The 25,017-nt window shown below is 41.4% G+C and overlaps 1 protein-coding gene across 1 annotated transcript in view; it reads right to left on the bottom strand.

Moving 5' to 3' along the window:
• The window catches only part of AR (androgen receptor), a 182,303-nt gene that overhangs the window by 15,258 nt on the left and 142,028 nt on the right, over window positions 1–25,017 (bottom strand). The window contains exons 3-4 of the mRNA XM_002929171.4: window positions 23,967–24,083; window positions 3,893–4,180 (exon numbers count right to left, since the gene is read on the bottom strand). Coding sequence (XP_002929217.2) covers window positions 3,893–4,180; window positions 23,967–24,083 — 405 coding nt within the window. The remainder of the gene's footprint in view (window positions 1–3,892; window positions 4,181–23,966; window positions 24,084–25,017) is intronic.

Below are 25,017 nucleotides of genomic sequence, written 5' to 3'. Positions count from 1 at the left end.
TGTTCTAATTCTCTACTTCAGTGCTTTTTCCACTCTACTGCCTAAGGACATAGCTTAAGAACTACCAAGGTCATGAATGTTTCTTAGCCATAGGCCCAGGTCTGAAGTCTACACTACTTAGACACATTGTTCTGCTTTGTTTGTCCTTGCCCACCCAAAAACCCCATTTCCCTTTTTTTCTCTTTTAGGTCCCAAGCCTACCAGACATCAGGGACTATAAAGTCCCTATATTACCACCATTGCAGTTCAATGGATTGGCTGCAATCTTAGCTCCCAGGCCTGGGCCTCCCATCTTCACTGTAGTGATATGCTGACAGACCAGGTGAAATCTCAGACCCCAGAGTATTTCTTGCCAGAAGTCATTCTGTAGCACAGAACTCCTGGTACTGACTCTTCCTAGTAGGACACAAAAAGCAGGGACCAAACATGGAACATCTCTTGCAGAAAGGGCCTGGGAGCTTGAAACCTGAACCTCTGCAGCAGACACAAGGAAAGACTTGGCTGCTTAGTGTGTGAATATGAGGGTGTCTAGGGGGAATGAGGATTAAGCTATATAAGTACCAAGGAAGCAGTCAATACTGATGCTTTCTTCCCTCCTCGAGATGCCAGAGAACTAACAAAGAAAAGAAAAAGGGAAAGCTTAGTTTGGCTGTAATACTAATTGTAATAATACTAATAGTCCATAGTGAGACCTGCTTAGCACTCAATCGTAATTACTACGTACACATCAGCAACATAGCAGGCTAATCTTTCTATAGGTCTAATCTGATCATAATAGCTAACTCTGTTTTTTAATGCCAAGCCTTTGAAGTTGCCTGCTCAGATAGCATGACTATTAAATAAGGGATGACTTGAGGAAACAGAAGCTCCAGCCTACAGGTTTCCTTCAGCACACCTTCACTTAACACCTATTTGCTACTGTGTTAGGCTACTCTGGAGAAATAGAGAGGAGTCACTGTCAGGTTCTGAAACACACCAAACAGGTTAGGGAGCAGAGAAAGTTTCACTGAGATTCTGTTTTCTCAATAAAATTCAGCCAGTTATAATTTCTTAGCAATCTGCAGTAAAAACCTGTAGTCCCATGTCTAGTCTGCGAAAACATGTCCGAAGAAAGGTGGAAAATCTTTAATGTTATAGTGCATCTGACAGCTAAGGTCTTCAAATAACATAAAGCATCCTTGGGACCCATGCATGAGCTTCTAGGCAAGGCTGGTGGCAGCTTAAATTGATTTTAGTGAAAGCAGTGGCTTAGCATTCAAGCCTCATAATAATGACGGATCATTTACACAGGATCTACTATTGTTTCAGCTACTGGGGTCGGTCCTCTTTCTACATAATCTCAATGTTACTAACAATTAACAAGTTAGTGGTTGTTCTACCCTCTCTACAAATGAAAAAAACAAAAGCACATGTAGACACATGACTTGCTCAAGGTCACGCAACTAGCATATAGCTAAGATTACAAACCAGAAGCATCTGATTATAAATATACTGTATGCAATCTACTCACTCACCCTTAATTGAGTTATTATTTATTAATGTCCAGGTGCTATACTAGGTGATTTACATATATCATCACCATCACAGAAATCTTACAACAAAATTTATTTGAGTAGATGCCTAGCACAGTGGCTTGCATAGGATAGGAACTCAATCTGTTGAATGAGCGAATAACTTGAACTAGTAGGTAATTATTGATTATATGAATAACAGTTCTTATGAATGTGGCATTTGGCCTTCTTTTGAAGCTACCATTTTAAATGACTCAGGGTCAGAGATCATCTTCTTGAATGAGCTAGATGGTGAACTGATACTGACCTGCAGACTTGTCAACGTAAAGAGAGGGTTTCCCATTCTGGAGGTTGAGCTGAGGAAAGCCAGTAGCTCCTGATCATGCAAATTCTGCCATGATTTGCACTAGGTTATTGTTAAGACCACTAAATTAGAAATCAGACAATGTAAGCCCAAATTCTGGCTCCATTTGTTAAGTGACAAAACGGAACAAGTTAGTTAACCTCTCCAAGCCTTGTCATTTGAAATGGAAATAATAGCTCCTTTGATTAACAGGACTGCTGTGAGGATTAAGAGGAATCGCATCTATGAAAAGGTTCTCTATCCCATAAAATAGGATAATTTAAGTGGTTGGCGACAGCTAGGAAAGATTAAACTGATTTTCGGTTACACACACGACACCAAGACATCCAGCTAAATAAGTCATAAGAATTAAAGCAACTTTCTCTTTTATTCTTTTTTGTATTTTTTTTCTTGCTTTGTGAGCCTTCTGTTTTGTCATAGTGCATATACAACCAGAGATCTTGGGCCTTCTTCTCAGGGATCTTATTGGCTAGTCGACCTCAGCTTCTCAAATGAGAAGGTGTTAGGTTGGTCTGGTGGCTATGAGCGGGCCTTGTGAGTAAGAAAGATAAAATAGAGGCTTGATAGCTAACATGCAATGTCTTTGAAGGCAACAAGATCATATTATGACCCAAGTGGGCTTGGATGAGGCTTTGGCCTCTCACTGTAAATCCCAGGGCTCCAGAACTACAGGAGTACTACACAGATTAGGGGTAGAGTGGGATGAGGAGGGGATTTGGAATCAGGAGGGGGCCTGGACTCAAGTTCCAGCCCTGCTACTTTCAGACTGTGTAGGCCAAGCACATGACTTCTTAGAGCTTTAGAGCTTTAGTGTTTTTATCTCTTAAATAGGAAAAAGAACACCTACTTTATAGGACTGTTAAGATCAAATCAGGTAATACAAATGAAACTGCTCTGTTCACTATAAATTTCCATCTGAATGGCAGTTATTCTTAGAGGGCAGGTTAATTTTTGACTCCGTAACAGGTTTAGATTGTTGATGTTTCAAAAGAATCTTTGAGTCATAGAATTTTAGGATTAAGACAACCCTTAAAGAGTTTATGCTTCACTTGTTTCCAAACTGTGATCCTTAGAGCCCTAAGATTCTTCAAGAGTGACCCGAGGCTTTTGTCAGGGTAGTGAGGGAGAGGCACTGGCTTTAAAACAACCAGCTCCACTTGGATCTGTATACAATGTTTTTAAGAAGTAAAGAGTTGGGCTGCTAAAGGAAAGATTGCGAATCCTTGGGTAGAGGAGCTCTGAGGCTTCTTCAAGCTCTAATATGCTAATAATTAGACCTGTTCAAACATCAGATGGCCTAGGGAAAGAGTGAGTTCCCCATGATTGGCGGTAACCAAGCAGAAGTTAGACAAACACTTTGTATTTCTTTCATTATCACCTAATATTACCTCCTATTATAATTCCTAAGGCAGTTTAAAGAACACTAAGAGTTACTTGAAGCAAAATTTGACAACCATCAATTTAGTCCATCTACTCTTCACACAGTATAGATGAAGAAACTGAGACCCAGAAAGGGAAGGGATCACACAACAAGTTACCAGCAGAGCTAAGACTAAAATCTGAGTGTTCTGACTCCCAACTCTTTTTTTCTACCACACTGTATTATGAGTTCCCATGGTATGACTCCTGTCGGTAATACTGAAGACAGAGTATCAGTCAGGCTCAAGACTATCTCTGCAGGGAAGCCTGTGTGTGCCTATGTAGAAGAGTATCTTAAGGCATATAAGGGTATGTCCATGTGATCTCTGATTATGGGGAAATTTGCTGACTATGTCTGTAGGTTGAACATGCAAACATGATCACTGTGTGCTGATGTGAGGAACAAGGGATACTCTATAATTCTGCTCTTCTCATTGATAAAGCAGTTTCCTTATTTTTCAAGGGGGAATTATACCAATCTCTTCCCTCCATAGGGTTATGGTGAGGACTGCATGAGTTAAGATATGGTGCTGGCCCATAGGAGAATTCACTAAATATGATCTCCCTTATCACACACTCCCATTTCTTATTTCCTTACCAGGCAAGGCCTTGGCCCACTTGACCACATGTACAAGCTGTCTTTCACCCAATTCATTAAGGCTAGAGAGCAAGGCTGCAAAGGAGTCAGGCTGGTTGTTGTCATGTCCAGCACACACCACTCCTGGCTCAATGGCTTCAAGGACATTCAAAAAGATGGGCTGACACTCATAGCCTTCAATGTGTGACACCGTCAGCTTCTGGGTTGGCTCCTCAGTGGGGCTGGTGGCACTGGAAGCCTCCCCTTCCTCTTGTAGCTTCAGATTACCAAGTTTCTTCAGCTTCCGGGCTATGGGGAAGGAAAGGAAAACTTGAATTTATTATCAACAGCCAAGCACACAATTCAGCTACCCCTTTAGAAAAGTTGCCTAAGCTAAGAAAATAAGGATATTCATTCTTCCTGGTCACAGAATCTAAACTCCTTAAGGATAAGTGCTCAGTTTAAACACTGGTTGAATGAATGATTTATCATTCCAAATCCCTACTAAACCCAAACTTTCATATCTTGCTTTATCCTCAAACCAACTCTGGATTTAACAAATGGGAATTTTCTGGTGTTACAGCATTTTCTACTGACCACTATACGGCCTCAGACATTGTCAGACATTATGCCCACAGTTGAACATGCACTGTAACACACATACTGATTTTCTTCTTTAGCAAAGGGGAATTTGAGAAGCTAAATGGCTGAAATCCCCAATATTATCAAAGGAGTAACAGAATATCCCTGACTCTGTCTGTAAAATGGGACCCATACTAAGAGGCAGCCATCAGAAAGGATGATAGAAATTACTTCTTTTAAACAACAATAATCCCCAACTTAAACCTTGAGAACCACCTTCCCCCCATGTTTGCACAGACACGATTTAGAGGTATTTGAGCATCCTTATGTTTACTTTGTGTTATTTTCCCTAGCAATTATATTGGAAGAAATAGAAATAATTGGGGAGGTCATAACTTTGAGGCCTAGCATAGGCAGTTGCACTGGGGAGAACCACAAACCACTTAATCTCTAATCCCTTTAAAATAATAATAAATAAAAAATAAAACAAAGAGATAAGTTGATTGCTCAATTTAAGTGGATAAATATAACAAAACCTGTTGCTGGTATGTTTCTGGATCCTATAGAAAAAGATACTTATCTGGAACTGACTTTCAGCTCTATTAGAAAAGTAACTCCTGCAAACTCCAGTCATAGTGCAAATCAGTAAGTCAATGCAAGAATGGATTACATGATTAAATCAACAACCAGGATAGAGAAGGAGAAATTGTTGGGGTTGGTGGTGTAAGAGGAGCCAGAGTAGTCACGGTAAAATAACAGGGGAGCCTGGAAAATCGACCCAGAGTTCAAGATGACATTGTCCAGCTGCCATTTCTGCAGGGCCTGCATAGTCAGTAACAAGGAGATATGCACACACACTGTCAACTCCCACCTCCCACCTCCCACCTCCCACCAAGAGCACAGGATGGAAGGTATGGGCCCATCTTCTTCCAGATTTAGAGGCTTAGCCCCCAAAATATCTTGTCATTTGGTGAACCCATTGCTGACATGTGTTCCTGTAGGCAGCTCCACAGACTGGCAGTGCCTACTGGCTCTGTTCCTTTGGTACAGTTTCTAAAGGTAGACCCCATTTTTCTCACCACTAGCAGCTTCTGGCCTTGAGCTCAGGAGCTGACAGACCATATAGTCCCCCATTCCAACCTGAAAGAGGACAAAGATGTGATTTGCCCTCTGCCTGAGGTAACTAAGAAAAATGAGGGTAACTATTTTTTTCAGGGTCTTCTATGTGCCTCACTCTATGAATACATTACATCATTTAATTCCACAATTATTTTAAGAAATTAGGAATATTTCCTATTCCTGTTTTACAAGTGAATAAAATTAAGAAACACAGCTATTAAGAAAGAGAACCCTGGGGCGCCTGGGTGGCTTAGTCAGTTGAAAGTCAGCCTTCAACTCAGGTCATGATCCCAGGGTCCTGGGATTGAGTCCAGCATCAGGCTCCCTGCTCAGCGAGGAGCCTGCTTCTCCCTCTGCTGGCTACTCCCCTTGCTTGTGCCCTCTCTCTCATTCTCTGTCAAATAAGTAAATAAAATCTTGAAAGAAAGAAAGAAAGAAAGAAAGAAAGAAAGAAAGAAAGAAAGAGAACCCAATAATCTGAACCTGGTCTGCTGACTACAAAGGCTATGTTCTTTCTACTGTATCATGCTGCCTTCTCAAGGTCTCCGAATTCCTGAACCCTACTTCTAGCCAAACAGTGGAGTTGAGGAGTGGGGAGGAAGGGGTTATATCCTCCCTGATTTCCATCCTCACCCTTGACTCCAAACTTCAATAACTAGCATCAAGTCCAGAAGAGAAGAGGCAGGAAACTATGAAAATACTCTAGTCATGTGCCCAAAGTAAAGACAGGTTTGGAGCACTATAGTGGCCTAAAACTTCATAGCATGACAAAATAGGAAGTGTCTTGTCAATTTTGCCATTCTAACTGGCATAAGGTGGTATCACAATGTGGTTTTGATTTGAATTTCCCTGATGGCTAATGATTTTGAACATTTTTTCATGTGTCTGTTAGCCATTTGTATGTCTTCATTGGAAAAGTGTTTGTTCATATCTTCTGCCAATTTTTTGATTTGATTATTTGTTTCCCGTGTATTGAGTTTGAGAAGTTCTTTGTAGATCCTGGACACTAATCTTTTACCTGTCATGTCATTTGCAAATATCTTCTCCCATTCCGTGGGCTGCCTCTTAGTTTTTTTGACTGTTTCCTTGGCTGTGCAGAAGCTTTTTATCTTGATGAAGTCCCACAAGTTCATTTTTTCTTTTGTTTCTATTGCCTTTGGAGATGTGTCATGAAAAAAGTTGCTGTGGCCGATGTTGTAGAGGTTGCTGCCTATGTTCTCCTCTAGGATTTTGATGGGTTCCTGTCTCACATTGAGGTCTTTCATCCATTTGGAGTTTATCTTTGAGTATGGTGTGAGAGAGTGGTTAAGTTTCATTCTTTTGCATGTAGCTGTCCAATTTTCCCAGCACCACTTATTGAAGAGACTGTCTTTTTTCCTCTGGATGTTTTTTCCTGCTTTGTCAAAGATTAGTTGACCATAGATCCGAGGGTCCATTTCTGGGTTCTCTATTCCGTTCCATTGGTCTATGTGTCTGTTTTTGTGCCAGTACCATGCTGTCTTTGTGATTCACAGCTTTATAGTATAGCTTGAAATCCGGCAACGTGATGCCCCCAGCTTGGCAAAAATTGACAAGGCAGGAAATAGCAAATGTTGGAGAGGATGTGGAGAAAGGGGATCCCTCTTACACTATTAGTGGGAATGCAAGTTGGTACAGCCACTGTGGAAAAGAGTGTGGAGGTTCCTTATAAAGTTAAAAATTGAGCTACTCTATGATCCAGCAATTGCACTACTGGGTATTTACCCCAAAGATACAGACATAGTGAAGAGAAGGGCCATATGCACCCCAATGTTCATAGCAGCATTGTCCGCAATAGCTAAACTGTGGAAGGAGCCGAGATGCCCTTCAACAGATGACTGGATTAAGAAGATGTGGTCCATATATACAATGGAATATTACTCAGCCATCAAAAAGAACAATTTCTCAACATTTGCAGCAACATGGACAGGACTGGAGGAGATAATGCTAAGCGAAATAATTCAAACAGAGAAAGACAATTATCATATGGTTTCACTCATTTGTTGAACATAAGAAGTAGGAAGATCAGTAGGAGAAGAAAGGGAAGAAGAAAGGGGGGGTAAACAGAAAGGGGAATGAACCATGAGAGACAACGGACTCTGGGAAACAAAGTGAGGGCTTCAGAGGGGAGGGGGTGGGGGAATGGGATAGGCCGGTGATGGGTACTAAGGTGGGCACGTATTGCATGGTGCACTGGGTCTTATACTCAAGTAATGAATCATGGAACCTTACCTCAAAAACTAGAGATGTACTGTATGGTGACTAACATAATATAATAAAAAATAGTATTTAAAAAAAAGTAGGGAGTGTCTTTAGAAATCATTTCATCCAACGGTCGCATATTCAATATGCCTTCAGCGTCTACATAGGTAATGTGGTGGTGTGTGCGTGCGTGTGTGTGTGTGTGTGAGTGTGTGTGTAGGAGAATGGTAGGAGCTCTGGTGAACTGGAGTAAATGACTACTGGCCGTCCTGCCCTTGCCATGCACATACATGTGCACACACACATACACACAACCCTAGAAGGCACTCATGTAATATATAAATTTTTTCCTGGAACTCGTCTGTATTCCAAAGTGAAATTCAGTCCTTAGCTGCCATTTTGGGACTTCTGACATTAATCCAACCTTTCAAGTCAAAGTTGGGGAGAAGAGGCCAGAAAGAGTGAGGTCACCCAGTGGCAGAACTAAGACTAAAACCAGGGCTTTTATTCCTAATGCAGAGTTCCCTGTGCCACATCAGCTCTCTTTTTGACTAACTCGTTTCTACTCTATCACAGTCCTTACCTCTCTAAGCTTCTTCTAGATATGCACTGTTCAACACAGTAGCTATTGGCCACACGTGGCTACTTAAATTGAAATTAATTAAAATTAAAGAAAATGAAAATATAATTCCTTAGTCTCACTAGCCACATCGCAAGTGCTCAACAATACAGACAGAACATTTCCATCATCTCAGGAAGTTATATGGAATAATGCTGTGAATCTAGACTGTTCTCTGGGGCAGCTGTCTCATTTGTCATGCCCTACTCATGCTATTGATAAAGAAGAAAAGAATCTAAATAAATTTTATACAGATGAATGCTTGGGCTTTTCTAAAAGGTATGGGGACAAAGCAATTGGTGCTGGTCCAATCAGTGAAGTATACTTTGTCACCTCGACTCTCACCAGTGACTCAGATCTCAGTGGGGTGATGACTCGTGGACCTAAGCAAACTCATTACAAGCAAGATCAATATGTGCAGAGACTGTGGGGAGAGTCCGTCAACATGAAATAATTCCCCTTTTTTGCATAGTGCTAATGAGAACTTGGCTGGTATTTTCACATCCTCCTCCTCTAGACTTATATGGTATCTGCTTGAGGAAAAGAAGCCTCATTCCCACTTGCCTCTAGGACCTGGGTAATGTGATGTCCCTGCAGCCACTGTGGCCCAAGCTGCACCAGGTGTTCTGGCCTCTCTGCCTGAAGAGGGTGACTGTGCTGGACGTAATTGAAATCAGATTCCATTCATTCTGCCAGGGGATCCTCTGTTCTTTTTCTGCAGCAGAGGCCAGCATGTTGCTAGACGACTTGGAATGCTGGACAATGAGGCTTGCTAGTCTCAGCTGTTACTCAATGCCCAAGGCCTTGTTTTCTTCCATGAAGGCCATCCCCACACCCCTCCTTCCTCCTGCACCTGAGCCCCAGAGTCAGCTCTAACTCTTTCATGTGAGGTACAGGCCTGCCAGCTCCTGTTATAGGAGAGACCCATTTGGTTTACTTAAATTGAGAAGCCAGGAGAAAAGGGATAGTAAAGGTGGATAATGTAACAGTGTTGGAGTTGCTTTGCATCTCTTCCCTTTCAGTGTCAGATCAGTGACAACAAAAGGTCACTGGCAAGTTACTTTCTTGTCCTTACCAGCTCTTTAGGGGATTGAAGCACCTGACATGATGTCTGGATCCTATGGAGAATTCACTTTTCGGCCTGGTGGCATAAGACCCCTGCGAGGGCTGTCTCTATAGCACCAGAGAAAGATTTTTCAATTCAGGTTCCGTGGTGCATCCCCAAGGAGAGGTAGATGTGATTTATATGTAGCTTCCATAGCTACTGTGACCTTTAGGTACTGTTCCAGCCTCATTCCTTGCCACCTCAAGATAGAGGCTTTCTCATCCATGGGCAGGGAAGAGGCAAGGTGAGGTGAAGTTCCCAAAGTTTTAGAAAACTTGAATCACTCTCCCTAAGGTCAAGGATATTTCTCTTCTCCATGCCTCATCATAAAATTTGGAGCATAAAAGAATCACTTTCTGTGGTAGGTGGACTTCTGAGATGGCACCCAAGAGCCCCAATCCCTGGTTGTTCACATGTCTTCTTCCAGTTATTTAGTCTAATCTACTTGTGGTTGTGAATGGATTGGATAGATGTAAGTAAGGTCATAATTCAACTGAGTTTTAAAGTTGGTTATCCTCGATGGGCTTGGCCTAATCAGATGAACCCTTAAAAGGACTGGGGTCTTTCTGGAAAGACATTTGTGGAGTCAGGGGGATTCAACATAAGGAAGATTCTCTGTTGCTGGCTTTGAAGGTGGAGGGATCAACACGCTAAGGAATGAGAACAGCCTCTAGGAGCTGAGAGCAGCCTCTGGATGGCAGCCAGAAAGGAAATGGGAACCTTAATCCTACAACTGCAAGGAACTGAATCCTGTCATAATCACATGAACTTGGATGAGAACCCTGAGCTCCAGATTAAAATGCAGGCTGACCAATACCTTGATTTCATACTTGTGAAACCCTGGGCTGAGAAACCAGTCAGGCTGTGTCAGACTTTTGACTTATAGAACTGTGAACTGGTAAGTAGGTTCTGTTTAAAGTTGCTAAATTTGTGGTAATTTGTTATGTAGCAATAAAACACAAATACACTTTCCTTCCAGAAGTGTGGTATAGGTCAAGATAATAGGCTTCAGAGTCAGAGGATCTTGAGTTCAAATCCCAGTTCTGTCACTTACTAGCTTACTAAGTTTGAACTCTTTGTTCTCTCAGCTTTTCTGAGATTCAGTTTCCTCATTTGTAAAATGGGGGTACCACCACCTAGTTCTTTGGACACTTATGAGAACTAAATGAGAGAGAATGCCTGGCACATAATGAGCCCTCCAAAATGACTCCTTCACTCTCCATCCATTTCTGAAAAGTAGGAAGTGAGTGGTTTGCAGGTGACCTAACTCAGGCACGGGGAAGACAGAACAGCAGAATTAAGAGAACCAGATATAGCAGTGAAGGGAAGAGTAACACATTATAAAATGAGGAACAACAACTGAGTTTCTTCTGCACAGACTGCCTAGAAAACTGAAGTCAAAACATAAAGATATGTTTGGAGCAGGGCTTCAAATTCTTTGTGAAACCAGACTAGGCCATACTTACATGCATGTATTTGAGTATGTGTGTGTGTAGCTGCTTGTATATTACAGTGCTTAAATAAAGGGGTCATGAACTCAAAGATCTCCAGTAGTCAGGCAGATATGTATGTAAACGAGTAAAACAGCCTAGTGCTATTACTTACCAAAAATAGGGTAGGCTGGGGAAAGTGAAAGTAATCGATGCCCTGACTAGCGGCCGTCTACGTCAATTTTCTAAACAAAGACTGTGCGGGGCAAACAGAATTTTGTAAGTGAATATTGGCCTGGGGAAAGCCAGTTTGTGGCCTCTGGCTTACATCATGCCAGCCATCTTTTCATCCACTGGGACTGCAGTCAGGATATCTCACTGTACAGCTTTAGGCTTAGAAGATCAGATGAACACTGGATTAGGATTCAGGGGAGCTCACTATATGACCTTGGGAACATCCTTTTCCTTCTTTTGCACTTGGTTTTCTCATATATGTATAAAAGGCAACAGTTAAGAGCAAAGAATTTGGAGCTAGACCATCTGTTGTAAGCCTGGCTCTATGCTTACTACATGTGTGACCTTGGATAAGACCTAGCCTCTCTGTGCCTCAATTTCGTCATCTGTAAAGTAGGGGATATTATTAATACCTAAAAAATAAAGTTTTTAATGAGGAATATATAGTTACTGTGGTAGCACCTGTGAGTAGAGGGACACTTCTACACCACCAGAAGGACTCTCCAAGACTGAAGCATGATGAAAAAAATGCACTAAACCTAAGGAAGCACGACACAATGATGACATTAAAGTTCTGAAATGTTATTTACAATAAAGGGCTTTTTATTACTGTGGTGGTTAATTCAGAGTCTTATGGGAAATGTGACCTTGAATGTATTCCTTGACTTCTCCTGCACCTCAATTTTCTCATCTATATATTGGCTCCAATCTGGCCTGACTACTGCATAGGACTATTATTAGGAGAGAATGAAATGATCTGAGTGAAAGAGCTGTGAATCTGGTAAAAGTGTATGCCAATGGGCAGGCTACGATGTTTTCCAATAATGGATCTTTAGTCAGAAAACATTCTGAAAAACTGCTTAGGGCAGCAACCTCTAAGAAGTATTGCCTTCCACCTTGGGCATCTGGTATCAAGCCAAAGTCTGAGGGCCAAACTGACAGGTTTCAAAATCCTAAGATAATAATAGGATCATCTCACAGAGTTGTTGTAATTTTCCCTAGAGGAAAGCATGCTAAGGCAAAGGTGCTTAGAACAGAGTAAATTCCATAAGTCAATAAATTATGCCTTTTACTTTTGCTAGCTGCTAGGCCCCACATTGCTCTGCTTCGTCCCATTTATCTTAAGCAGGTAAACATCTTTTTGAATAAACTAACTGATGAAACATACAGAGTTTCCACAGGGACTGAAATCAATTAGGAGAGAAAATCAGTGTTATAAGAGCCCCAGACAACAAATCTACTATGATAGAAGAGCCTCAAGAGGTCTACAAGTTCCATTAAGGGCCCCTGAGAAGAGGCAAAATGGGCCTGAGGATGTGGCTCCTTCTTTCAAACCAGAACAGCAGTGCTTTATTCCACACCTACATTTGGGACTCTTCGTCAGATTTTGTTTGAAGAAAAGGTTACATTGCCAAGAAAATGTTTGAAGGCTCCAGATCTTGTCTATCCCTTCCTCTGCCATTCAACCAATCCCTGTTTAAAAGAGGAGTAGACTGAAGGCCAAAGCTGTTTTGCCCCAGGTCACAGAGCTAGATAGTAGCAGATAACAAAATAGACTCAGGTATCCTGACTTCTTGGGCAGTACTCTTTCCATTTCATCTGGTTGAATAGCATGTTAATGGGGAGCACAGTCCATTGGAGATGAGTGGGGAAGAAGTAGGACAGGGACAAGAGGCAGGGAACAGAGCCGGCCCTTGGCAAGCATGGAATGAAAGATTAGTAAGGGGTGCATCCAAATATAAGTGTACACTAATAAGTGTAGGCCAAATTTTCTCAGGCAAGAAGGCTCCTTGGTCCTCTCCTCCATGCCTCCATTCTCCTCCCAGTCCCAATTCTGAGTCAGAGAAATAGCCTGCAAAAGGAATATCAAATTTTATCTTTCAAGGTTTATGTTGGACTATTTAGTCTAATGGTTTTTAGTTCATGGAGGAGTAAACGTAATTAATAATAGAATGATATGCAATGCTGCATAACCTTGCCAAAGCACAGGATCTGGCAGAAACTATTTCCAAGTCTCTCCGACTAGTGAGCCAGAAGAAAGGGGGTCACTGTCCAGATGCCACCCTGGGTGAGGGGCACAGAGTCATTACCAAAAATCCGCTCATGTGAAATTGCGGAGCCTGGAAATGCTTTCACATACCAGGCTTTTCCACTGGAAAAAGTAACTACATGAATTTAGAGCATACATGCTTTTACAATTACATTTAAACTGACATTAAAAACAAATGTGAAACAGCCCAAGCCGAACAGGTCAGCATGACCTGGAAAGCAAACGAGAGAAAAAAAAAAAAAACAAAGAAATAAAAAAAAAGGAAAAAAAAAGAGTAAAAAAGGCCCAAAGTTAACAGCATTAATTCTGTCAGTCTGTTGTAAATAAGAAAATCCCACTGATGTATTAATGGCTTTATTAAGGAAAATTCACTAGCAGAAATATGCAACGTTCAAACAAATAGAAAGCAGTTAAAAAATAAACTACATTAGCCTTTCAATCCACATTAGGGAACCTCTCCTTGGCCTGGAGATTAAAATTCTGTCCCAAGGAGTGGGAAACTCCCCTCCCTCCTAAAGTCCTTCTTTGGCTTTTCTCCAGACTATTGCTGAGTCAGGGGAAGGAGAAAGGAGGGGAAGGGAGGGAGAGAAGAGGAGGGGAGGGAGAGGAAGAGGGGAGAGAGAGGGATTGAGGGGGGTGGAGGGAGGGAGAGAGGAGGGGGAGGGAGAGGGAGGGATTGAGAGAGACAGAGAGAGACACAGAGAGAGAGAGAGAGAGAGAGAGAGAGAGAGAGAGAGAGAGTGTGTGTGTGTGTGTGTGTGTGTGTGTGTAGGTGGAGACTGGAGAAGGAAAAGGGTGGACAATGCAGGCCCCAGGCAAGGCAGAGTGGTCTGACTCTCATATTTGTCTGCCCCTAGTCTCACAGACTCTACATTCACCAGAAGGAAACTGGTTTCAATATGGAGCCTCTGGGGCAGAGACAAAGAATAGCAAGATATTATGAACTTTTAAGTGCCTCTCTTCTTAGAATAATGCAAAATTTGAGGCTGGCTTGAGAAAAGAACAAGACCTCACACCTGATGGAGAGGCAAGTGGATGATGTGAATGAGTACTGGGTATTGTGGGGGCACTAAGGCTAGAAAGGGGTAGAGTTTGATCCACTTTCCTCCTTCATTGTAACTTCAATAGGAAATAAGAGAAGTAGGCACTGGTTTTTAGATTTTGCCTTCTTCCTTCTTTATGAAATGGTTAAGTGTATGTGCTTCTGAAAACAGAATCACCTTGACTTTGGGAATAAGGAGAATATAACTGACTCTGGTCTCCTGGTCTGTTTGGAGAGTGGGACCAGCTGGCTTCTTAGGGCTGCTCCTCCAAGAGAGGCAGAAATCTGCTCCTTGTTTGCTAAACTTATGTGGATCAGCTACTGCCTTCATCTCTGTGATGGGGCCTGAGGTTAAAATCCAAGTCCTTGGCAGTGGTCCAGCAGAATGGAGGCAAGGTGAAACTCACGAGTTGAATAATGACCAAGTAAAAATGGCCAGAGGAGCCTCAGATAGGCACTGTGGCTTCTTGTTCTAGGTAATAGCTTGAGTCCCCAGCAGCAAAGCTTCTTCCTGGCAGCACGCTGTGGAAAGCGAGCAACCAAGCCAGAGCTTCACTCTATCCAAACACCTGAGTGCCATCACATATGATCAAGAATAATCAAAAAGCACTCTGCTAATGCCAAGTCATATTATAGGAATCAAACAATCACGATACTACTACATGAATGCTAATTGATACTATTCCTAGAGCTGGTCCTCACAACATCCCTGTGAGGTAGGGAAGCCATCAGTCCCTTTGCGGGGAGCCATTAACCAAGAGAGTAGCCCCCAGCCCCAATGCTGGAGTCTGTTGAGGAGCAAGGGCTTGAGGCCCTAAACTTCAGATTCCAGGTGTTTCCAAGTTATCCATTAGAGCCCTCCAGAACCCTCATTCTGAATGCCTTTCTTCAGTGTTTGGTTGTTTTGAGATGCTTGCAATTGCCAGCCCGGAATTTTTCTAATATGAAAATAGAGAGACACTGTTGAATGTAGCAACTTAAAGATGGGCTTGCGCCTAGCAGTCCCCATAATCAGATGTCTGAGCGAGGTCCTCTGATTTAAGAGGCAGCATGCAAAATTGGGGAAAGGGGGTGGCTGCCATTTTAGATCTGGGTTCTTTTCTCTTTTCCTACCTACCTGTTAAATCAGGCAAGATGGAAAAAATGGAAAATTCTTTACTTAGATTTGTTTTCTCCCCCCGTTCTTTTCTGCCTTATTAACAAATATACTAAGAAGCTTATATATATGTTTGTGTGTGCCTCTTTGTACACAGTGGGCAATAATTAGTCAGTGGGGGTGGAGGATCTGGAGGAAAAAAGGAGGCAGAATTTAACAGTCTCATAACAGCTACTCAGAGCTCAACAAAGCCTCCCTATTTGGTCTTCTGAATTTCTTGCAGCAGCCAAACAATCCCATAATATTAAAAGCATTATTACTCAGCCTGGAGATGGGAATGCTTCGAAATTAATGTCTCTGTGCCTAACAGCTCACTAATCAAAGCTTCTATGCCTCATTTTCCACCCTGGGGAGAGTCCTCAATCTCTTTCAGTTTCATTGTGGCCAACATGACACACCACCCTGTGCAGCCCTGGGCTGGTGACCTTTTTATCCTGGTCAAGATCCAGATTTTCTTCTTAGTTCTAAATGCCAGTCCAAGTTTTCTGCAGGTGATTTCTTCAGGATTTGTGCTTACATTTTTTAAATTGCTAACTGCTAGAAGGCTGAAATGACCCTCAACAATCAATTTTCACTTCAGCCACAGAACCATTGTTCCAATGGAGTATTAAGCAGGGGAAAGAAACCCATTTCTATGCCTGGTTTAAGAGATCTAAAAAGTGTAGCCAGGATTTACTAGACTGAGGAAAGTGGAACTTGAATTTAGAAAAGGTGACCCAGGGTAGTGATGCCATTTTGTTTACTTCCTAGATACCTGTTGTCATGGAAATATTATCAATAAAAGACTATCTGAAGGCTCTACCGATTTCTGGGGGGCCATGTACTTTTCCCCTTAGTTCTACATCATACAAACATGATCCCAAAGGATGGGCAAAATTCTCTAAAGAAGCATCTTGCTCAGGTAAATTGTCTATGTATAAGTTCAGTTCAGTAAGAAAATATTTTAAATGCTTTTGTGATCTTAAGGACTATATCCTACAATTTATAAAAACAAGTGGCTATCTTTTTTAAATCAAAAGTTAAATGTTTTCAAACAAGCAGTTGTGTTATTTCAAATAATTTGTTTCTGAATTGTTATATTTAGAAAATACTTGCTGTTGTATATATGACCTATTGTGCTCTGTGTACTCTCAGCTTTCTGCTTACCGCCTTCAAAAATATTGCCTATGACATCATTTTACTCTCAAGAGCAACTGAGGGATTTTAGAGCACTTACAGCAAAATAAACAACAATAAAATCTTTCTGCTCCTATTACACTTTAAAAACTCAAGGATTTTAAGTGGAAATTTTACAAGTAAGATACTCATTCAAGTACCAGATATGGGGTGACATCAATTCTGATGACTTGAAAAAACTATTTACTTTTAACCATAGTTCTCTAAAAGCAAAGACTCAAAGACAGACTACAGCGTATATGTGCTGTCCCAAATAATGTAGTTTGAAGGAATTATGAGACACAGTCTCTGGTTTCTTCACACACAAGTTTGCTTGAGAACTATAATTAGAGAGAAGTATACCCTTTTCCCTCCAATGTGTCACCAAATGTGCATGTAATCAACTGAAGTATGGTGATCTAGACCATGGAGAACAGATTTCAAGAGTTGATTCAAAAGTGATACAGAGACCAGAGAACCAAGGAACAAGTACCAAAAGCTACACTGTAATAGCAATGGTGACTTGGAGCACACGGGCCAATTCTCATCCAAAAAAGCAGTGGAGAATACAGTGATACACATTGTGTGCCCACTAGGTACCAGTACCTTTACACACTTACATCATTTCTGTAAGGAAGATTTTATTATTCCCATAGTATAGTTGGAGAACCTTAGGCTCAATATCGAATGATTTGTCCAAGGTCATTAAGATAGTAAGTGGCAGAGCCAGGACTAGAAATGAGGCCTGTCTGTATCTCAGTGCCTTACACTATTTCCATTATATCTCAGGACCTCTTAAAACAAAAACACACAAAAGAAAGAAAAACAAAAGTTGTAAGTGCTGAGCCACATGCTGTGCATATTGATATCAAAGTTCATAGGACAATTCTGCTCCTCAGTTACGCAGATCTGTAGGAGCACTCAGGTATCTGAGAATAGTGTATGGGAGTAGCATACTTCTCAGAATTGAGACTTACCACTTTTATCTCCAACCTGAAGACTTTTAGGGCTCTAATTAGAGTCAAAGGAGAAGGGAGAATATCCCAATGTGAGTTCCACATTCTTAATTCTTTATGATACTCTGCTACCTGCTGAACAGGAGGTAGAGGGGATTCAGTCACTGGATAGGAAGTGGGACCCAAATTCTACAAATCTGTGCTTTCTAGGCCTCCTTCTTTAGCAGAGAGGTTATGTGGTAGCACCAAAATGAAGGTCAGGGTAGATGTTGAAATGCTGGTTAGAAAGCGTGATTATTATTAAACTTTTAGGGAATAGTATCTGGATATCCAAAATATTTAGTGATCATTCTATGCAATGCTGGAAGTCATTATACTTGTCAGAAATAACTGGTCTAGCATCTTTCTTGAGTCAGGAATCTGTACCTGCGGCCATTAGATGACTTTGACAATAATGCTACTTTGGCCTGGATTACATCCTGACCTTTGTGTATCACAATACTATTACAGACCCCACATGGTTACAGACCCCACTTTAGAGTTTTAATGGCCTCCAGTGCATCCTCTTGAGATGTGGTGAGGATGGTTTATTTTTGGTCACAAAGCCACTCTTGATTGATTCTTCTGGTAGGCAATGGCATACACATCTACAAAATGGAAGAACTGGGCTAGGAGTATTGTCTGCCTATAGGACAGAGTCTTTATCTGCACCCAAGTTTTCCAAAGTGTATTCCAGAAAACAGTGGTTCTGTAGGATATTAACAGGTGTTATATGAAAAAAAGTGTTTCTGTGGTTGAATTAAATCTAGGAATCCTGGGTTACCAAGCTCCTCAGTTTACTTTATTGCAGTACTTGCCAAGGTCTGTGTTATGCTAACATGTACTGTAAATCTTCCTGAGCAGGACCATAATATGCAGCTTTTCATAAATTATTTGACCATAAGAATCATTTTTCATGGACCATGTCATGGAACTAGTTTTCTCAGAACCCATGGCAGGAAACGCTAGCTTAGAACAAGACAAGAAGTCTGTATAAGGAGGGAACTTATGTACACGGTCAGTACTTGTAGGTATCAACCCAAATGGAGGCAGCTAACCTCAGGAGCTGAGGCTGCAATCCTAGGTGTGAGGCAAAATTTGGTGCTAGACTTTTTTTCTCTCTCTATCCCTGCCCTTCTATGTATTTTTTTAAAGTTTAGGTCCTCACCTATACCACACTCATGCTGCCAGTAGTTGTCTTAAAACACCAAATGTAGAAACACACAACATGATATGTGAATATGTTTATCCCATGCCACAGATCTTCAGCTGCCTGAAATCTAAAGCTTTTAGCATAATAACTAAGCCCATTTTCATTGTGGTCTTACCTTACCTTCCCCCTTTCCCCAGATCTGGTGATATTAAACTACTTGCTATTCCTCAAACCCTCAATACATTTTTCTTATGTCTCTGTGCCTTTATTCAAACTGTGCCATTTGCCTTGAATACCCCTTCCCTTCTATCTCATTCAACTTCTTCCCAGTCATTTCCTCTTCATCCTTTAAGGCTAAGATGTATTCATTATCACTGTCTGTCTCCTCTTTAACTTTCTGAGGTCAGGGATTTTATCTTAATCATCTCTGCTCCCCCAACATGCCTACCATAGTGTCTGGCACAGAGTTGGCACTCAGAAATTTTTTACCAAATGGATAAATAGATGAGTGAATGGATGGAAAGATAAAAGGACTAGCTAGTTGGTTGGCTGGAAGGATGAACAGATAAATAGATGAGTGGATAAATGCTGTGAAACTTGTCTCCTGAAGAACCATGCTGTGAAAAGTGTTTCAGTGTTGGAATCACTCTCTTGCATCTGGACATGTGTGGACATGTGATCCAGAAGTACCAATGCAGGGCTGCTCTTGAGCATGGAGAATGATGAAAGAGCTGGCATCAAGACTGTCTTCAACAGTGGAAACCACAAGGATGTTCATAGCGTCCATGATGACATCAGATCATGGTCATGGGCTGCCCGAGCCATCCTCCCAACTAGAGAAACCTGGAGGTTATTAAAAGCTGCAGATCTGTTAAGAGTTTTGAGTCTCAGATGTAAAGTTCAGTCTTCTAGTAGGAAAGAGACTTCTCAAGTATGCGAAATTAACCTCTGAAGAAACACTGAACACGTTAGATTCTCACATGTTCCAGGTTTCTTTTCCTCTTCTGGGGTTTGGCTGCTACATGAAATTCCTGAAACACCTACCATCTTCCAGGGTCCAGGAGAGGAAGAACTAAAAGCAGGGGCTAATGCCATTTATTAAAAGCTGAAAACTCAAGAGTTACAAAATGCAAAAAAGAAAAAAAAGGTTTGGGGAGGAGTAGGGGGGAAAGTAAGAAAGAGGGAAGGGTTAGGAGAAAAGATGGCAGAGCAGGGCAATTCTTTTTCTCATTACATCCTGGAAACTGGAAATATATCCTTGGGAAGTACAGAGAAAACTGAGAGAGTGTTGTGAACTTATTCTAATTATGGGCTGTGAAAAAGCCACAGTTAATTCACCAGAGGGAAGGTCCTTTTCTGGGCAGTTATATTTGTAAATATTGTCTTACATTAAAAGTAGGCAGCACCTGAGAGAGGCCCAAAAGTACAGCGGGCTCACCTCGAGTGCCGGTGTGAGCAGGGGTATGTGGTTGTAGGGCGCTCAGAGCTGCAAGATTGGCATTCGTGTTCACGTGGTAGCACTGTGTTACTAACAGCTGGGAAATCTTGGGATACTCTGTTTTCACTACAATTCTTTAAGAAATTCTGAAAGTATTCCATAGTTCTCTGAGTGCATCAACCTTATTTATGCTTATTTTAAATCTTTTGCCCAAAAAAAGTGCTAAATAAAGTTCTCTTTCATTTCCTAAAAAAAAAAAAAAAAAAAAAACAGTAGGCAAGAGATTTAGATTCTTGAAGCAGTTAGCAATGTGTAGCTTTTCAAAAGCAGCCAGAAATGAAACAGGTACAAAGAAAGGCCTATCCTTGCTGTGATTGGGCAGTTAATAGCCTGAAGGTAGTCTTTAAGGGATCCACCCTGAGAACCCAACCACCCTTGGAAACACCAAGAGCTGCTAAGAAAAGAAGCAATGAACATGTAGACAGGCCTAGAAATAGAAAGGAAAAAGCTATGTGTTTTAAATATCTCTGACTTAAGGAGATCCCATCACCAAACAGTAGACAGACCATTACAGAGAGAGCCAGTCAGAAACCTTGAAGCCTCAACACTAAGCAAGTATCAGCTGTAGAGTGCCAGCTTCTTTAAGATACAAGGATAACCCTTCTGCCCTCCACTCCCTCAATAATCTGTACATCCAGTCTACTTTGAGACACATAATGTATCTTACTTAGGTGTAACCTGAAGTAGCTAAAATTATTATTCAAGTCAAAACACTCAAGTCTAGACTGTCTATACTTCTCAGGGCAATGGATACATAATCCAAAAAAAAGACTGATAGGCTTTTTCTGTGACTTTAGACCCAGAATCACAAAATGATAGTGCCAAAAAGGTCCTTGGTAAATCTCATTATCCAAATTTTATGGTGGGAAAACTAAGCCTCAGAGGGGAGAGGGGATTTGCTCAAGGCCACATTCCTAGATACCATTTTAGAATATATTATACCATTTTGAGTTGAGTGATGGGGAAGAATAAAACCAAATTATATGAATTCTCCTTCAGTGTGATCAGAATGTTTATGCTAAAACCAAATGTGATGAAAAGGGAAGTCTATTGCTGAAATATTTAGAAAGGCCACTCTACATTTATGTTTTCTTTCTTTCTCCCATTGTTTTGAGTAAAGGTGTGGTGGTGTACACTGAATTTGCAAGTTAACCATGAACTTGAGAAGGGTTTGCAGCAGAGAATCAAGGAATGTGGAGATAAGTAAAGCAAAATGGAAAGGTTTGTTTTTCAAACGATGGTGTGTAAGTGGGTAAACACTTGGGATGTTACTGACATGGTACTTGAATATAATACAAGATTCCCTCAACTACTGGAATCAGCTTCCAAACAGGATATTGATGGTACTTTCAGTTTGAGGTGATCAAGTGTGATTTCTGGTGATGCTTTCTCTGCCTGTTGGAACTGTTACATATTACAGGGCATGCGAAGCAACTCAGGGTAAAAGCCAACTGGGAAGTGCTTACCATCTAAATTACTAGTGACCTCACTGTCATAGTAAGCCCTCACATTTGTCTAGCACTTTGTCATTTACCAAGGATTTCATGTTCATCATGTTCACATCACAGAGTGATATCACTAAATTACAGATGAAGAAATTGAGGCTTAGAAGGGGCACAGTAAATAATGGAGCTGGGCCTTTAACTTAGGTCTGCCTGATTCCAAAGGGAAGACCACACACACAATATCAAGAATCCTTGTGCCTTGTAGACATTTCTTCAAGTTTGCCAGCCTGAGCTTTATTGCCTAGTATAGTGTCTCTGTATACAATAGACACTCAATAAATATCAGAGAAATGGAACTGAAATGAAAGCCATTCACAGCACTTCTTACCTTCTTTTCATTGTGTTGATCAAGCTCATTCAAATTTGAACACTCCAGCCAATAAATCAATTTGAAAACTCAGTGTACTGCTCTCTTCATGAAATTAATTTAAAGATCTATGCCTCACTGATATATGGAGTAGTAAAATTACTCCTTTTCAAAAGGGGTTCAGTATAATCATGTCACGGGCTGTTTTATAATGGAGGATGTTGGCTGAAGCATGAAACTAATTTTAAGATTCGGACCCAAATTTTAGGAGAACTTTTTTTACTATTAAACTTCACCTGCGTCAAAGCAGTCTTGCAATTTGTATCGGCAGATGAAAAACCAAGGGGTTCTCTACCTGGGAGCCCCCATCTCTTACACACAATTCACAGAGGGCTAAATAATTGAGAGCTGAGTGTATCACAACTCTCACCATAGGGTTGCAACATTCATATGAAGAAAACTTCCTCAAAGTCCCTTTGTTACCTTTCCTGGCTTTCCTTCTGCACTTCTTCACCCCAGTCCTACTTCTTCCTCCCCACTATAGACTACAATTGTAGGATTTCTCTGGTGTATACCAAGCAAATAAGAACAAGTTTGGCCTTTCTCTGATATTTGAGTCTCATTTAATGTGGCTGCCTGGAAAACTACTCACAGAGCATCTGCCTGCGATGTCTGGGGGTACTAGACACTACTTGAGATGGTTCTGTTGCAACTGTCTCAAATTGAACCTGAGTCAGTTCATTTGTAGTACTTTGGTCTGTTTAAAGACTATTATTGCCCTGTAAGGAGGAGATACAGTTATCAACGTGAAGACCCACACACAGAAAACAAGTTGGTTTCTATAAACATGTACATAGGCAGACAAGGTATTGAGCACCTTGCAGAAAGTCAGAGATGGACAAGTGCTCTAAATAGCCTTGAGAGGGGGAGGGAAAATGGCAGGATTCTAGGAACTTGGATTTTCCAGGCTGATAATGAATAATCAGATAGAAGGCTACAGTTTCAGGCATTCAGAGAAGAACTGCTTTTCTTCAAGTTCCATTTCCAAATCAAAGTAGACTAATGAGCTTGTTTTTCTCATGAAAGGTGCTTCTTGTGCTTCTTTTTAGAAGCGGCAGGCAGCAGGGAGTACCCTGCCACCGAGCAGATGTAAACATGAAGAAATGAGGAATTTGGAGGGGGAAGATAGAAGTGTAAGCCAAGCCTTTCTGGAATGGTGACAGTGCTCACAGTAGACAGAAACTAGGGGACAGAGAGCCTTATGATGAATAGCTGCCCTTGAAAAAGCTGTATCTTCCTTCTTTCAAGCTACTGTGCTACAAAAAAATGCTTTTGGAAGTTATCAATAGATTTGCAAAGAAAGGGAAATGATTAAAAGGCTTGCTCAACCCTCGGAGATAGGGGATAGGAAACTGGTTCGGCTTGGCAGCCTAGTCATAGGCTCGGAAGAGAAGCAGCTTTTCATTCCAGGTGGCCAGCCCTACAATATAGAGGTAGTTAACTGAGGATATTCCTGGGTGTTCAGGGCCAGCCTGTGCCTGGGTCATTCTGCACCTGTGATTATTCTGGATTCTGTAGTTCTCTCCTCCTTGTCATCATTCAACAACATAAGGCCAGTATCACTGTGTCCCCTGGGGAATCCTTCATAATGAACTCCACACTCACTCACCCCCCTGATGGGTCCTGATCCCTGCTTCACACCTCCTGCTCCTATGCTGAGCCCCAGAGTGGGGTGTGACATGGTTAAGGATAAAGGAAGGCACCAGCTGGCTGATGGCCATGTTGGATATGAAGGAGAGTCAGTCGGTATCTAGAGCATAGCTGGCCACCTCAGAAGCACCAAAGAGGAAAATCTGGTTTAAAGAGAGAATGAGAGAATGAGGGAGGGGGAGGAAGAAAAAGAAAAAGGAAGAAAAGTATCATACCTCCCAGAGTCATCCCTGCTTCATAGCATTTCCGGAGGCGACAAGATGGACAATTTTTCCTTCGGAATTTATCGATGGTACAATCATTTCTGCTGGCACAGAGGTACTTCTGTTTCCCTGGGAGAACAAACAGAACAGGAGATGCCCCATTAGTGCATTTCCAGAGTCTCTTCTTTAGTAGTTCTAGGCAGAAAGGGCATAAGGATACATCCTGCCAGATGAGAGAAGTGGACGGAGAATGGCCCTAAAAATTTAATCACACAGAATCACGCAGCCCGGTTTAATTGCTATATTGTTTTGTTTTGTTTTATAGGTATGATGTTGTTTTTATAGGTATGAACAATTGTGGTCCTGCTGATACTTCCTTTATGACTTGTTGGTTTATAAAAATAAGATGTTCTACCTTTAATAAAAGCTAAGAACGGGACATCTGGGTGGCTCAGTCGCTTAAGCCTTTGCCTTGGCCTCAGGCCATGATCTTGGGGTCCAGGGATGGAGTCTTGCATCAGGCTCCTTGCTCAGTGGGGAGCCTGCTTCTCCCTCTGCCTGCTGCTCCCCCTGTTTGTGTGCTCCTTCATGCTCTCTCCCTCTCTCTCTGAGAAATAAATAAAATCCTTTTTTTTTTTAAAGGCTAAGAACGTCCACGGGAAAGTGGTAAATGGCAGAAATTATCACTCCTTTAGCATGACACAACAAAGACTCGGACTTAGGCAATGTTTCTACCTCCTGACTCCTGTAATCATTCAAAGGATCATACTCAAGTTAATACAGTGCTTATTTTTCATGATAAAAATACAGGTAAAACTTCTACAAAAGAGAACTCCATGAGATTTTTCATTGTTTTTAAACTGATAGTGATCATTTCCCCAATCCTGCAGGTTATACAAATGAAACAGAGATAAAGCTCACTCTTTGTGAAGTGAACTGCAACAGGTGAAAGGAAGTCCTCTGAAGGCAGAAGAAAAGCAACTGTTGTGCACATCTGGAGTTGTCACAGATACACAAAAACATACACACATACACACATCCTCAAACCCAGAGATTCTCAGGA

The sequence above is a fragment of the Ailuropoda melanoleuca genome, chromosome X (assembly GCF_002007445.2).
Source record: "Ailuropoda melanoleuca isolate Jingjing chromosome X, ASM200744v2, whole genome shotgun sequence".
Taxonomy (NCBI): domain Eukaryota; kingdom Metazoa; phylum Chordata; class Mammalia; order Carnivora; family Ursidae; genus Ailuropoda; species Ailuropoda melanoleuca.
The sequence above is the reverse complement of the archived record's forward strand: the minus strand, read 5'-3'. Positions and strand labels throughout refer to the sequence as shown.